This window comes from Nyctereutes procyonoides, unplaced genomic scaffold (assembly GCF_905146905.1).
Source record: "Nyctereutes procyonoides isolate TBG_1078 unplaced genomic scaffold, NYPRO_anot_genome, whole genome shotgun sequence".
NCBI lineage: Eukaryota > Metazoa > Chordata > Mammalia > Carnivora > Canidae > Nyctereutes > Nyctereutes procyonoides.
The window spans coordinates 24,570,090-24,584,041 of NW_026575146.1; the positions used below are offsets into that span (position 1 = coordinate 24,570,090).

General features: G+C 39.3%; 1 protein-coding gene across 1 annotated transcript in view; it reads left to right on the forward strand.

The window, feature by feature from the left end:
• The window catches only part of SLC35F1 (solute carrier family 35 member F1), a 384,841-nt gene that overhangs the window by 330,442 nt on the left and 40,447 nt on the right, over nt 1-13,952 (forward strand). The window contains exon 4 of the mRNA XM_055309461.1: nt 8,942-9,101. Coding sequence (XP_055165436.1) covers nt 8,942-9,101 — 160 coding nt within the window. The remainder of the gene's footprint in view (nt 1-8,941; nt 9,102-13,952) is intronic.

Here is a 13,952-nt window from a genome sequence, read left to right on the forward strand (position 1 = left end):
TTTAAACCTGATTAAAGTGCTAGTGATGCTCACCCAGAAAGAATTTGTCCTCTGGAACAGCTCTGCTCTCACCTGAGGCAGATTGCCCTGTAGCAGAGCTAGAGAGTGTGTGTCTCCTAATTATCTGTCTTCCAGTGGTCACCTAGATTTCTAGGTACTTGTCCCAGATTTTCAGTGCATGGTAATGTCTCTTTCTTTCTTTCTTTCTTTCTTTCTTTCTTTCTTTCTTTCTTTCTTTTCTTTCTTTCTTTCTTTCTTCTTTCTTTCTTTCTTTCTTTCTTTCTGTTTGTCTGTCTGTCTGTCTGTCTTTGAGAGTTGAAGCCAAAGAAGCAAAGTGAATATATTTCAACAACTAGGAAGTTCTGATGGACAGGCACAAGGGGATATAGAAGGCTCACACGTTTAAATCCTTACCAGTAGTAACAAGAGAAGTAGTTTGGTGAAAATCTTTCTCTAAGTCCTGGAAATAGGACATTTCCTGGAAAATGGCTGTCACATAGCCAGCACAATGACACATTTTATTAGTTTGGCTCTCTTGGGCAACATGATGGAAACATGGCTTCCTCCAATATGAATATTTTAAGACAATAAAACCTAAACATTAAGCCCTACGGTATGAGGTTGGTGTGGGTGGAGGTGTTATGAATAGAATAACTCCAAGAGGAAAAAATATCCGGAGAGGTGGAGGGAATGAGGTTGTCGACTAGGAAAGTCTGTTCCTGATGAAAGATATTCCCAATTGGATTTTCAGATGCCTCTGGGATGGGTACATGTCCAGGCCACTGAATTAAAGTGGTTCTTGATTGCATGTGAATGTGCATTTCCCAAATTATATTCCACTCTCTTCAGCTGGACTGTCTGCCAAAAAAGGACTTTTGTTGTGTCTGTGATACTGAAGATTGTCCTTTTTAAATATCTTTCCCTGTGAATGCTTCAGTTTTACTCACCGGAGATGAATTTCTAATATATATCACTTTTAGTAACACGGGAGAATTGCCAATTAGAAGCAAGAGGAGGGAACTTAGGGAAATGTTCTCTTGCCTGGAATCACCTACTAGTTGCCTCAGGTTTAGCCTCTGACAGCTGGGCCATGTGAGGGGAGCTTTTTCCCTGTGAATAGCCGGAGGGGAGCGCTAATGAGGAGCTCAAGGCTGGCGGAGGAGTCTCTTTTTGGCAGACAATTAGAAAGAGGGATGAGATCACCTCCTCATTATGCTCTACTGGAATGGGAGCAGTTGGGTAGCGGGTTTTTTGTTTTGTGCAATTTTTTTACAAACCATCTGCTTCTCTTGAGAAAGACTGATCTGACTCTTGTAGGTTTTTTACACTCTCATAACATGTGTTGTTGTATATATTTTGAAAGCAGTATATACTCAAGAGAGGGAATTTGGAAACCACAGAGGATTTGGGCAGTGGGGTTGTGATGATTCAGTTATTTCATCCAATGACCATTGTTAACATTTTATTCTTATAGATTCTGATTTTCTCCTTCCAGAGATTTTTATGACTGATATTATGATATGTAGATCTTTCATCAAGCTATGAACATTCATGTGAACATATATGTCAGCCAAACCAAGCATGGTATAGAAGAAGGAGGAGGAACACTTCTTTTCCCCTGATACCACTGAGGCCCAGGGGAATATCCATTCCCTTCCAAACACTGAGAGAATGGAAGAAAACTCTCCTTTTCCTCCATTTCTTCTTCCTTCATCCCAAAGAGGAAATAGCTAATTCAATATCCAATGGGGAACTTTACCACTTGGGAGGGGGTTGTTATGTCTTAATAGGAAAAAAAAAGGAGGGCAGCCCTGGTGGCGCAGCGATTTAGTGCCAGGGTGTGAACCTGGAGACCCAGGATCGAGTCCCGCGTGGGGCTCCCTGCATGGAGCCTGCTTCTCCCTCTGCCTGTGCCTCTACCTCTTTCTGTGTGTGTGTCTCTCATGAATAAATAAATAAAATCTTAAAAAAAAAAAAAGGAAAGAAAAAAGAGGAAAAAAATTCATCCGAGTGTTTCATTTCTGCCTGCCTTATGGGTTGGTAAGACCATTGCTCGAAGGACCCCTGAGACAGGCCTCAGTTTGATGACTGTTTTCCCCAGTCTATCTGCCTGGGAAAAGAAAGACTAGGCTAAGTTAAAACTGAAGTGGGAAGTAGGAGGCAACACTGTCTTCTGCAAACCAGATCTAATGTTAATACAGCTGGCATCTGATTCTGTTTGGTTCCTTGGGTCTCTTAAGTGACCAAGTGGAATTATCAACGTTCCAACCAGTTTGACCTACAAAAATAGCCAGTCCAAGTGGATCAAGGTATTATTTTGTGCCAGATAGAATCTGGAAGAGAGCAGAAGTGGTTGGAACCACAAATATGCAACATTAAAGAAAACAGTACCAGTAGCTTTTTAGCCACAAAAGACAGCCTCTAAATATAGACATTTTATCAGAGTGACTCAGTTTTTCTGAAGATATTTAAGGCCCATAAGTTGGAGCTAAAGGACAAGCTATGTTGAGTCTTTTAAGTCTGTAAGAACAAAATGGAAAGGCTAGGGAGATTTCCTGAAATGCCTGTTTTTGATTTGCAGAGCAATTTTCCCATCCAGGTTCCCTACACTGCTTTGTCATCTTCATCATGTTACAAAACTTGTAAGCACAAAAATCAGAAAACATAAAATAGCATGATAAGCTAACTTTTTATCACTCTTATGATGCTCTGGTGTTTGTTCTTTTTCATAAATTAAAGTAACTCTTTGAGAGGGATAAAATCTAAATCACAAATTTGATCTTTTAGAAGAAATCACTTCTTACGGGAAGAAGTAGTCTCCTGGTCTTTTGCTGTACTTTCTAAACAAAGCTACTCATTCTTTTTTTGAAATAAAATGAATTTTGTTTGTACTTTGGATTAATTTGGTGAAACTGTATAACTAACTCAAGGAAATTACAATAGCCTAAAATGCACCATTTACTCTAAGTGCTATTGACTCTCTACCTTTTCTGTTTTGATTAAAACAAAAATACTAGAAGTGCCTGTGTGGCTCAGTCATTTGATTGGCCAACTCTTGATTTTGGTTCAGGTCATGATCTCATAGTCCTGGGATTGAGTCCCACATCAGGCTTTGTGCTCAGCGGGGAGTCTACTTGAGGATTGTCTCTCCCTCTGCCCCTTCATCAACTTGCATGCACCTCTTTCTCTCTCTTTTTCTATCTCTCTCTATGAAATAAACCTTGAAACAAACAAAAATACTCTACCATATTTATCTGAAATCAATGTCACAGTGCCCTTTTTAAAAAGTATAACTTATCTCCAACTGATATTTTCCAGCAACCATAATAAATGCAGATATCTAAATTCAAAATTTCATTTAAAGCTCTGTAAGAGTTTGGAGAAAGATATGGATTTTCCCCAAAAGGCTTAGATCAATATTACCCCAAATCCAAGAACAAATGTAGGAGATATTGGGCCCTTTTGCATTAAGCACATTTTTCTGGATTTAGTCTAATAAAACTTGAATTTCTTCATCAACCAATACCAAAGGAAGTCTCTTGTCTAGATGTTTTATTGGAAGTACCAACTGTATAAAGATGAGATAGAACTAGAGAGACAGAGAGAGAGGATGCATTAATCCCATGGGAAGTGTGATATTGGCAGGCCACTATGGTATATCATACCACAAGTGAGGTTGTTGTACTTTGCATGGTTATGAGATATGTCATGGGGGTAGGATTTATATTATTATTTTCCTTATTTAATCATTTTGCATTAATTTTGAGTGTCCTGTAGCACAATTACATTTAACCATCACAATCTTATAATAACCTGCTGGTGATTGTACAGTGGAATTCTACGTAAGTCAGCAGTGTATCATCATAATCATCCAAGTGTCAGTTGACCTCAGCTAGTCCTGTAGCGGCTCTGAGTTCTATCACTTAAGTTTATTCACAAAGAATTGTAGAGCTATAGACACATATCAGCTAAATATACACACAGATAAAGACATAGACATATCAAATAAAGTTGAAGGGATAAAATTCGTATTTTGTACAAGAAATAAATTAGATAAAATTAGTAGAATGACAAGCAAGAAAGTCATGGAAGCAGCAAAATTAGAGACAGAGTAAAGCCAGAAAAAGTTCATTTTTTAAAAAATTCAGCAATCATTTACTGGGCATCTACTAAATCCAGGTTCTGGGATTTAGAAAACATACCACATTTAGAAAATACAGTGAAAGAGGAATGACCATGTTAGAGGAGGAGGGGCACATACAAGTGAGCATGAAAACTCAGATTGGCTGTGTCTGATCCAGAGAGAGGTGGTCTGGGAAGTGTGGCAAATGGAGTTAGCCTAAGAAGGAAGAGAGAAGCTTGAGGGAGTATTGGCAAGAAGTGGGGTTCGGGTGTGTGTGTGTGTGTGTGTGTGTGTGTGTGTGTGTGTGTTTAGAACAGAGCATAACCAAGTGTGATTGAAGACTGCAGGGAAAGATCCAATGGTAAGATATTGACTGAATCTGAAAAGACAGAGAGGGAGAAAGAGGAACAAAAAGTTGAATGATGCTGCAAGCCTCCATTGTGTACTTTTTAAAAAAAAAAGTAATGTTGACTTGCATTGTTCTAAAAGCAATGCCAACACAGACTTTTTTTTAAGTTATTATTAAATAACTCTTGGAAGCTGCACTTGAACTCTGCAGAGTATAGGAGTCCAGACACTAGTATTTTAGCCCCAACTCTGGGACTAACTTGCTTTATTATTGCAGACTCAGTTTCCTTCCCTATAAAATGGGCATAATCATAACTCCCTTCAAGTGCTATTTTTGGAGATAAAGTAAAAATAATGTGTTTTGCAAACTATAAATTTACAATAAATAGATACAAACTATATACAAATACAAACAATAAATAACATTTGCAATCTACTGTAAATGTTATTTAAAGCTACCAAATTTAAATAATCCTGGAGCTATCACCTTGGCTTCAGAGAATGTACCCCTGCCATTGAGCATGGTATGCCTCAATGCCTCCATCAATAAAATGAGACAACTTGGGATCATAGACCTCTCTGGCAGGTAGTGTCTAAAGACTAATGACATGGCAAAATTAGTTTAAATCTTTAGGAGAAAAAAGATGTAAATCTAAGGTTGTAATGAACATTTTTCTTTCCACAGCATTATTAATACTTTGAGATTTTTCAGAGCATAAGAAGAATGAAATCTTTCCATTTGCAACAACATGGATGGGGCTAGAGAGTATAATGCTAAGCAAAATATGTCAGTCAGAGAAAGACAAAGACATATGTTTTACTCATATGTGGAATTTAAGAAATGAAACAAATGAGCAAAGAGAAAAAGAGAGAGGCAAACCAGGAATCCGACTCTTGGTTACCAGAGGGGAGATGAATGGGAGGATGGGTTAAATGGGTGATAGGGACTCAAGAATACGCTTGCTGTGATGAGTGTTGATATATGGAAGTATTGAATCACTGTATTGTACATCTGAAACTAATATAACGCTGTATGTTAACTAACTGTAATTTAAATAAAAACTTTAAAAAATAAATACACAGAAAAGGGAAAAAAGATAATTATGAAATAACATTCATTTGTTTATTTTTTGGTCTCGATATTTTATCATTTCTCTTTGGATATAGAAATATATGCAAAGAAAGGTAAATCTAACTAAGGTTAATGACAGAATCAGAAGGGCTTTTCTTCTTTGTCTTTTTTAACAGTCCCAATTGTGTGCATCTGTTACCATGCTTTGCTCTCTTTTATTTACTCCAACGACCACTTTACTAAGGAGTTAAGCCAGCAGAAAACTATTGGAAAATTATTTTGTCAGTATGTTTCATGCTATATGACCACAGGGGAAAGGCTGGAGCCAAAAATCACTTAAAAGTAATAGCCTGTTTACTAACAGAAGCTCCCAAATGCTTATTTTCTTCTGTAGTTACAGATGCAGCAATGAGACCTCTACTTGTGGCAATTCCTATCATTGACCTTCATTAAAATATTGTTTTAAAAAAAACAGACAAACCATGACAGGACTCCCACTGATACCAATGGTTTGAGTGACCTTGAGCGTATCACTTCATCTCTTGAAACTTCTGAGTCCCCAGCTTTTCATAAAGGGGGTAGACAAAGTCTACTTGATTCAAAACTGAGGGGCACTTATAAATGTATATGAGTATTTTTTTAGTGGCCAGTGCCCAACGATGCATAATGTCCTGCAGAGAGCATGGGGCAATCCTGCACAAAGCACCCCCCCCATTCAAACTGCCAGCAGCAGCCTGAATTAGCACTGACATCTCTGCCTATAATCAGTGATACCAAGTCAAGTATCTGTCCATTCATTAATTCATTCAACCACCCATTATCGATCCCCTACTGTAGGCTGGGCACCAAGCTTCCCTAGCTGAATATTCCAGAAACCTTGGCTTGAATCCTATCCTTCTTTAGCCTTTCCCCTTCCTTTTAAAGGGTTTATTCATCCACAGGACCACCTGACAGGTACGAATAAGGATTTTGCAGCTCAGCCCATGAAAGGACTGGATCCTAGGACTCATCAAGTGCTTTGGGGTTTCTAATGACATTGAGAACCAAAAAGGTTCACTCAGTCCTCCCCAAAGTTGGAATGATGACCACCTGGTTTGCTTTTAATAATTCAGAAAGGGAAGCCTTCAGCTCCATGGACCAAGGGCTTCCACCTAGACAGTGAAATCCAAATTGTGGAGCATGTAGCTAATATTCAACTGTTGATTGAACTGTTGATTCAATCATTTCTCATCGCTAAAACAAAACACCAACTGTTTTATGACAAGTGAACAACTTTCACTGGCAAACTCAAATTTCCTAATATACTTAAATGGCATTTGAGGCCAGTTGTACTAACTGCCTTAGAGCATTTTATCATATCAAGTAGGATCATTAACTTGCTAATTAACTGTGCAGTGAGTAACCCTGTGCTATCATGCAGTCCTAGCAGCCACCACCCAAATACATAGTCCCTCTGGGAGTGCTGTGACCTCTAGACTCAGACCCCAGCCATCATGCTGTTACTCAGCATTCACATGGCCCTTCATCACCTGTTGTCTCACAGCACCCCAGGGAAAGCTTACGATTCTGATTGCTTGTGTTGCAAAGGAGACCAATGCACAGAGAATCGTGAAAGTCCTACAGATAAAAAAAAGACTTTTGTGATGGGGGGATTCTGAGTACTGTTTACAATCCCAGAAGTCATGCTGATGGTCAGGCATGCTTTGTAAATACACGAACATTTTTAATTTAAACTTTAATGAATCTTGGATATTACTGATCATTAAAAATCCTGTATGTACTGGTTCAGCCACTATCATTGGCTACTTCTCCTGAACACAGCAGGGTCTGAGTACTAAGAATGTAGTCCTGCTCTCATAGACCTCTGGACACTTGGAGAAGTCAGACATCGTGCCAGTAATTCAGTACTCATTACCTATTATTGCAATTGACACTATAAAGGACACAGAACACAAGGAAAGCATTGATGCACCTGACCTAGCCTGGAGACCCAAGAGGCTTCCTTGAGAGAGCAGTATATAAGTGCAGGCCTGAAGGAAAAGGAGGCAGGAGTTCAGGAATTCAGGTGAGACATTCTAGATAGAGCGGGGTGCATGATTGAAGACCCTGAGGCAGAAAGGAAAGACTGACTCCAGGTAGGAGAGGATGCCAGCTTCGTTCAGGTGGCAAAAATGGGAGAGGGTGGCATGAATGGATATGAGGTGTTTAGAGGATGGAATTGATGGAATTTAGTGCCAACAGGATGTAGGGAATAGGAGTGGAGGCTTATACTGGCCTGCATCTGACTGCTGGGTGGTAAAGTCACTTGTTTAGGATTCTAACAGAGGCATGGTACTGGGCAATGGGTCAGGATCACCAGTTTCTCATTTGGTACATAGAATTTGAAGTCCAGTGGGACATAGTTTGTCTAGTGGAGACATGGAGTATCCAAAGGTCACTGTATCTTAATAGGGTATAGTAGAAACAACCTGTTCTGTGGAGCACAGAGCCTATGTTTGGAAGCATGGCTATAGACCAGCATTGAGGCTCTTGTAATTTATAAAATGTGTTCTCATGTGTCATGTCTAAGGGGGAAGTCAATGGGTAATTATCTTCATTATACTAGCAGGAAATTGAGGCTTCCTGAGTTTGTGATCTGCCTACGGGCACACTACTATAAGTAAGGATTTGGTACTCAAATTCAAATCTTCTGACTCCAGGCACAAAGGTCTCCTCATTTCACCACCTTCACTTGCCACATGATTGGGGCCAACTCTCTACTGACTCCCGGGGCTTCCATGTCAGGTGGAATCTCACTATTAGCACAAAATAAATACGTAAGAAGTGAAATCAAGGATTTTTTTTCTATACTCTGTTTATTCTTCCTCTCTCTCTTTTTTACAACAGTATTTTTAAAGTATTGTAAACTTGAGAGTTATATTTGTGTTTAAGGCTAGAGCATATATTTTTACAAGCAGTGAGAAGACAGTTGTCTGGAAGAAATTAAGTTAAACTTTTGTCTAAATTCTAATAATTTATAAAACATAAGACCTCAGCCTTCTCACCTCCCATCCCCAGATTTACTCCTAAAATAGTAGAACCATTTATAGTGGCTCAGTGTATCCTCCCCTCCTGTGAGCTTTTCCTGTGGAATCTGGGCACTGGGGCAGGAGACTCTTCACTACCAGCCTTATCCTATCCATTGGCCTTCTCCCCTTTCCCTCAAAGCTTGGGAGATATTTCAGTAAATTTAGTTTGTGCTTGTTTCAGAATCTGTTTAACTGAATCAGTTCTGGGTCTACACAAAAACTCGGGTTCAGGGAAGTACCTTCTCTACAGGGCTAAGTTATTTTTCTTTATCACGTGGGAAGCTTCCCCCTGAACCTCCTGTTTCTGTTTACCTCCCTCTTTCCCTATAGCTCTTGGACTGCTTTGTGATCCCGGTGGTGATTTTGCTGTCCTGGTTCTTCCTGCTGATCCGGTACAAGGCTGTGCATTTCCTCGGCATCGTGGTCTGCATCCTGGGCATGGGCTGCATGGCAGGAGCGGATGTGCTTGTGGGAAGGCATCAGGGAGCAGGTGAGTCCCTAGCTGTTCACCACCATGGTGGCGTAGAAACAGCAAACTTGGTCTTCCCAGTGTCTGCATCTTACTCCTGTTTGTTCCTCAACACCTAGAATAGTGGTGCATAGAAGGTGCTTCATCCATGTTTTCTGAGCGAATGGAGGAAGCAAAATACAAACTTACTGCCCTTTCTACATGTATTCAGAAACATTCAGATGGTGTTTAAAACTGAGGGTCAGGACCCATTTGGAGCATATTTTGGAGGCCATTGCTCCTGGCCTAAACCAGCTGGTTAGAAATGATGTCAGTGATCCTCTCTTGGACCACAGTGGCCTTCCCCACACCCCACCCTCAAACTCTTGCTTTCTCAAGTCAGAGAAAGACTGAGCTTTCAAACCACTGGATGGAGGTTGGTTATATAAGCTAAGAGTGGATATTTTAAATTTAAAGACTACATTGGGAATACTGAATATTTTTATGTAGGAGAGCTATGTTTAGTCTCCTTGCGCATGTTTTTTTTGTTTGTTTATATTTTTGGTGGGGAGGATTTCTGGTTATCAGTCACTGCTTATAGACCTGTAAGGTAAAGCTTCAATATTTACTCATCAAATTGTTATGAATCTGATGGGGATCCCTGATTCAGCAGGATTTCCAGAGGATCCTTTTTTTAAGCTTTGGAGTTCTTTAAAATATATAAAAATGCTTATGCTACTTAAGATTGGGGGGTACAGAAAAAAATGACCTCTTTTGTGAACCTCAAGAATGGAATGGAAAATATTCACATCTCTATAGCTCTTGGAATTGACCTTCCTCCTATGGAATTTGATGATAGTCAAAATTGGAACATTTCTCATAATGAGGCTAGGTTGTAGAAAGTACTCGAAATAAATATAATTTATTATATTTTACTTTTTACTTTTTAAGTTGCATCATAGAACATTATAGCTTAAACAGACCTTGTTCAGCAACTTTATATGTGACACACAAGAACACTAAGATACAGGGAAGCCAAGTGAATTCCCAAGGTCACAGAACTACAAGAGCAGAATCTAGAATAGAACTCAAGGCTCTTAAACTCTGGGGCAGGCTTTTTTCTCTGCCCCATATCTCTAGGAGCTAAAGACAACACAGAGCAAAAGAGAGACAGCCTTGCCCCTCACAACACTGCCTACACAACATAATCAATCCCACCTCAACAGAGAGACTAAAAATACACACACCAGCTTTTCCCACCAACTTTTCTATGAAACACTGGTTCCATGGTGTATCAATAGATGTCATATGAAAGGGCCAGCTTTATGCTCTAAACTCATAGTGGTCCTGATATGGATAATCTCTTTGGATCAATCAGATAGTTCTTTTTGTCTGATATATTGTGGCTAGTTGTTCTAAAGTCATAATTTAATTACACTTTCTCAGCTTTACTTGAATGGTGTAAACACCGACTAAGGAGAAGCATGTACCCTTCTTTATGAAAATTATGCTTTGCTGAACCTTAATCACTGACTTCTAGCCATCATCTTGCATTTTCTAGTCAAGGAAGACAATTACCCTGATAAATCTGAATGTTTAAGCCTAGAATGGTAAGCTACATTAAACTGGTTTTACTAGGCTCTATCCATCTCTTCTGGGGGGTAAAAAAATGTTTTCTTGATTTCAAATGCAGTGTTAGGAGAGGAGTAATACTATTAGAGAAAAAAAAAAGTAAGCCCATTTGAGTGTCTTTCAAAAGCAATAACTTTTAAAAACAACGCAGAGTGGTTGAAACATACTAGAGTAGACTTTATCTGTTTAAGATTCACAGCAGCATCCTTCTTGTGACAAATGACGTCCTCGTGTTAACAATTAAAATTTATCATCAGGGAGTACCTTCAATGCTAGAGTAATGGTGCCAAGTGCATGATATGATGTTCTAAAGGCAGCCCAAATATAGGATCCAAGGGCTTATTTTATAAAATAAATTAGCCATTTAAGCTGTCATATAAAATGTTTTGAAAAAAGAAAGAAACACACTCTGGTTTTAAGGACAGTATAATCTTAAAATTGGCGTGCATGATTATGGAAAATATTCCATTTGTTTTCACCTTGACGGTAGAATTAGTTCAATGTTATTACTTAGCCAGGGAGAGAACTTTTCGAAAATACTTCACTCACCAGAACTTCATCAGCCTATCAAGAGCTTTTCATAGGAGAAGAGAATGTCTGATTTGAACCTTTTTATGTTACTTAATCCGTGGATCACCTTAGCTTGGGATCTTGAAAATTCTTTCCTCGAGCATGATGATAAGGGCCTGTTCAAAGTTACTTTGACTTCATTATAATTAAAGTAATTACTCTAATTCTCTTTGTTAGAATGTTTCTTCCTCATTTTGATTTAAGTCTTGCTGAAGGAACTGTCGCAGATGGCAGCAGGCTCTCCAGATACGAAATGTCTGTATCAGGGCACACGGCGATGTGCCAGGAGTTTTGCTTCTGATGAAACTTTGCCAGCAGATTAGCCCACCTCGGACAGAAGTGGAGAGAAGGCATCTGCAGTCTGTGGCACTGGAGGCTCTGCCTCGGAGGCTGTGGAGTGCACTGCACAAAGTGGGAAGAAGCCCTAAGACTGAGATAAAACTCAATTAAAACTGCTCCTTGTTATAAAATGTATTTCCTGCTCCCCAAAATATCATCTTTCTACCATAATGCATTGATTACATCTAGTTTATTTATTCAAGATGTTAGATATCTATAACAACATTTTTTCTTATTGCTAGACATAATTTTATAGTTATTTCAAGGAAGAGAAAATATTTTCAAGGAGCTAGATAATTACACAATCCAAAAAAGAGTGATAATTTTTTTCTTTTTTTTTTAAGATTATTTATTTATTTATTTATTCATGATAGACATAGGGGGAGAGAGAGGCAGAGACACAGGCAGAGGGAGAAGCAGGCTCCATGCAGGGAGCCCGACGCGGGACCCGATCCCGGGACCCCAGGATCACGCCTTGGGCCAAAGGCAGGCGCTAAACCGCTGAGCCACCCAGGGATCCCCCCTGATAATTTTTTTTTTGGTGCCAGGCACTTTCCCATGCATTATCTCATTTAAGTCCTCCTAACTATGCAAAGAAGGTTTTCTTATACTCACTTTTGCAGCTAAAGAGATCAAGGCTAAGGGAGATCAGGAGCGTGTGCAAGGACACACCAGTACTAAATGGTGTGACCTAAATGTGAATCTAGCCAGTATTCTTTCTGCTACACCACTTAATACTTATTTTTCTATAATGGTGGCCCTTAAAAGAAATGCACAACTGTTCTACTATAGTAGATGAGGAGAAATGACTGTCCCAGATTGCTCAGGATGAAGAGGTATCCTCAGGTGAGGGAATTCGGTGCTAAAACCAAGAGAGTCCCAGGAAAACAGGACATTTGGTCACATTTAAAACTCAAAAATACTCAATGGGATGGGTCCATTTTCATAAATTATATTAATAGTCTTTGAACACTCCAGAATAGTAGAATTCACCATTTATTTCTCAGTCTACTGGTAAGTAGCAGTTTTCCCAGGAAGCTGACTCCAGGAAGTTCTCCTGGCTTTCAGCGTCTCTTCTCCTCTTTCCGATCCTTACCAGGAGTGGGAATTTGCCTTAGGAAAAGTAACACCTTTAGAGTACAGCTGACCCTTGAATGACATGCTTTTGAAATGCACAGGCCCACTTAGACATAGAGTTTTTTCTTCTTTGATAAATACAGTACAGTACCGTAAGTGTATTTTCTCTTCTTGAGTTTCTTGACACTTTCTTTTCTCTAGCTTACTTTATTGTAAGAATACAGGCGCCTGGATAGGGGCGCCTGGATGTCTCAGTCGATTAAGCATCTGCCTTAGGCTCAGATCATGATCCCAGGATCCTGAGATCAAGTCCCACATTGGGCTCTCTTGCAGTGGGGAGTCTGCTTTTCCTTTTCCCTCTTCCTGCTGCCCCCTCTGCTTGTACTCTCTCCCTCCCTCTCTCTGTCAAATAAATAAATAAAATCTTTAATTTAAAAAAAGCAGATTATATATATATATATATATATATATATATATATATCATACAAAATATGTGTTAAGTGTATTATTGGTAATATTTCTGGTAAATGTTAGGCTATTAGTAGTTAAATCTTTGGGGAGTCAAAATTTCAATGCAGATTTTTGACTGCATAGGGATCAGCACCCTTAAGCCCTGCATTGTTCAAGGGGCACCTGTAAATACAGAATCTGCCAAGGTGACCAAAAAGGAATGAATGAAGAACCCTTTCCCCAAGCCTAGCGCAAATTCTTTTATGTGAAGGCATTTCCTAGAGAATGCTCAGTGCTCCTATATGAACACTGAGAATCTGGTTTCTACAGTTTTAGATTATTCCAGCTAATCTGGAAATCTGAGGCCACTCTATGATGTGTGCCCCCTTCCTAGAATTATGCTGGAGAGAGCACCCTTCCCATCTGGGATCTCTTGTGCCCCAGAACTACATGCCTGCCACACTCCCAGGTGCTGACCTGTACAAGAGCTGGAGACTGCGAAGGTACAAGCCCACATGGGCTGCTAACTTCCACACTCATTCCCTGGCTTCATACTTCCTAGGGCCTAATTATAGGAAATAGCAGGGTAGAGCACTTATTAAGAATTGGACAAACCCAAACCAACCAAAATTGATTTTAAAACATATAGACATTTTTATGAAAATAAAATGTTAATGTAATGGTGAATTACATATATTTTCACTCTTACATTACTTACTGTAGAGAAGTTGAAAATTTCAACCCATAATCCCTTTCACTCTCATTTTCTAAGCAAGTACATATTTTGCCCATAGTCAAAATAAAGAGTCTCGACTAATTCTGTTA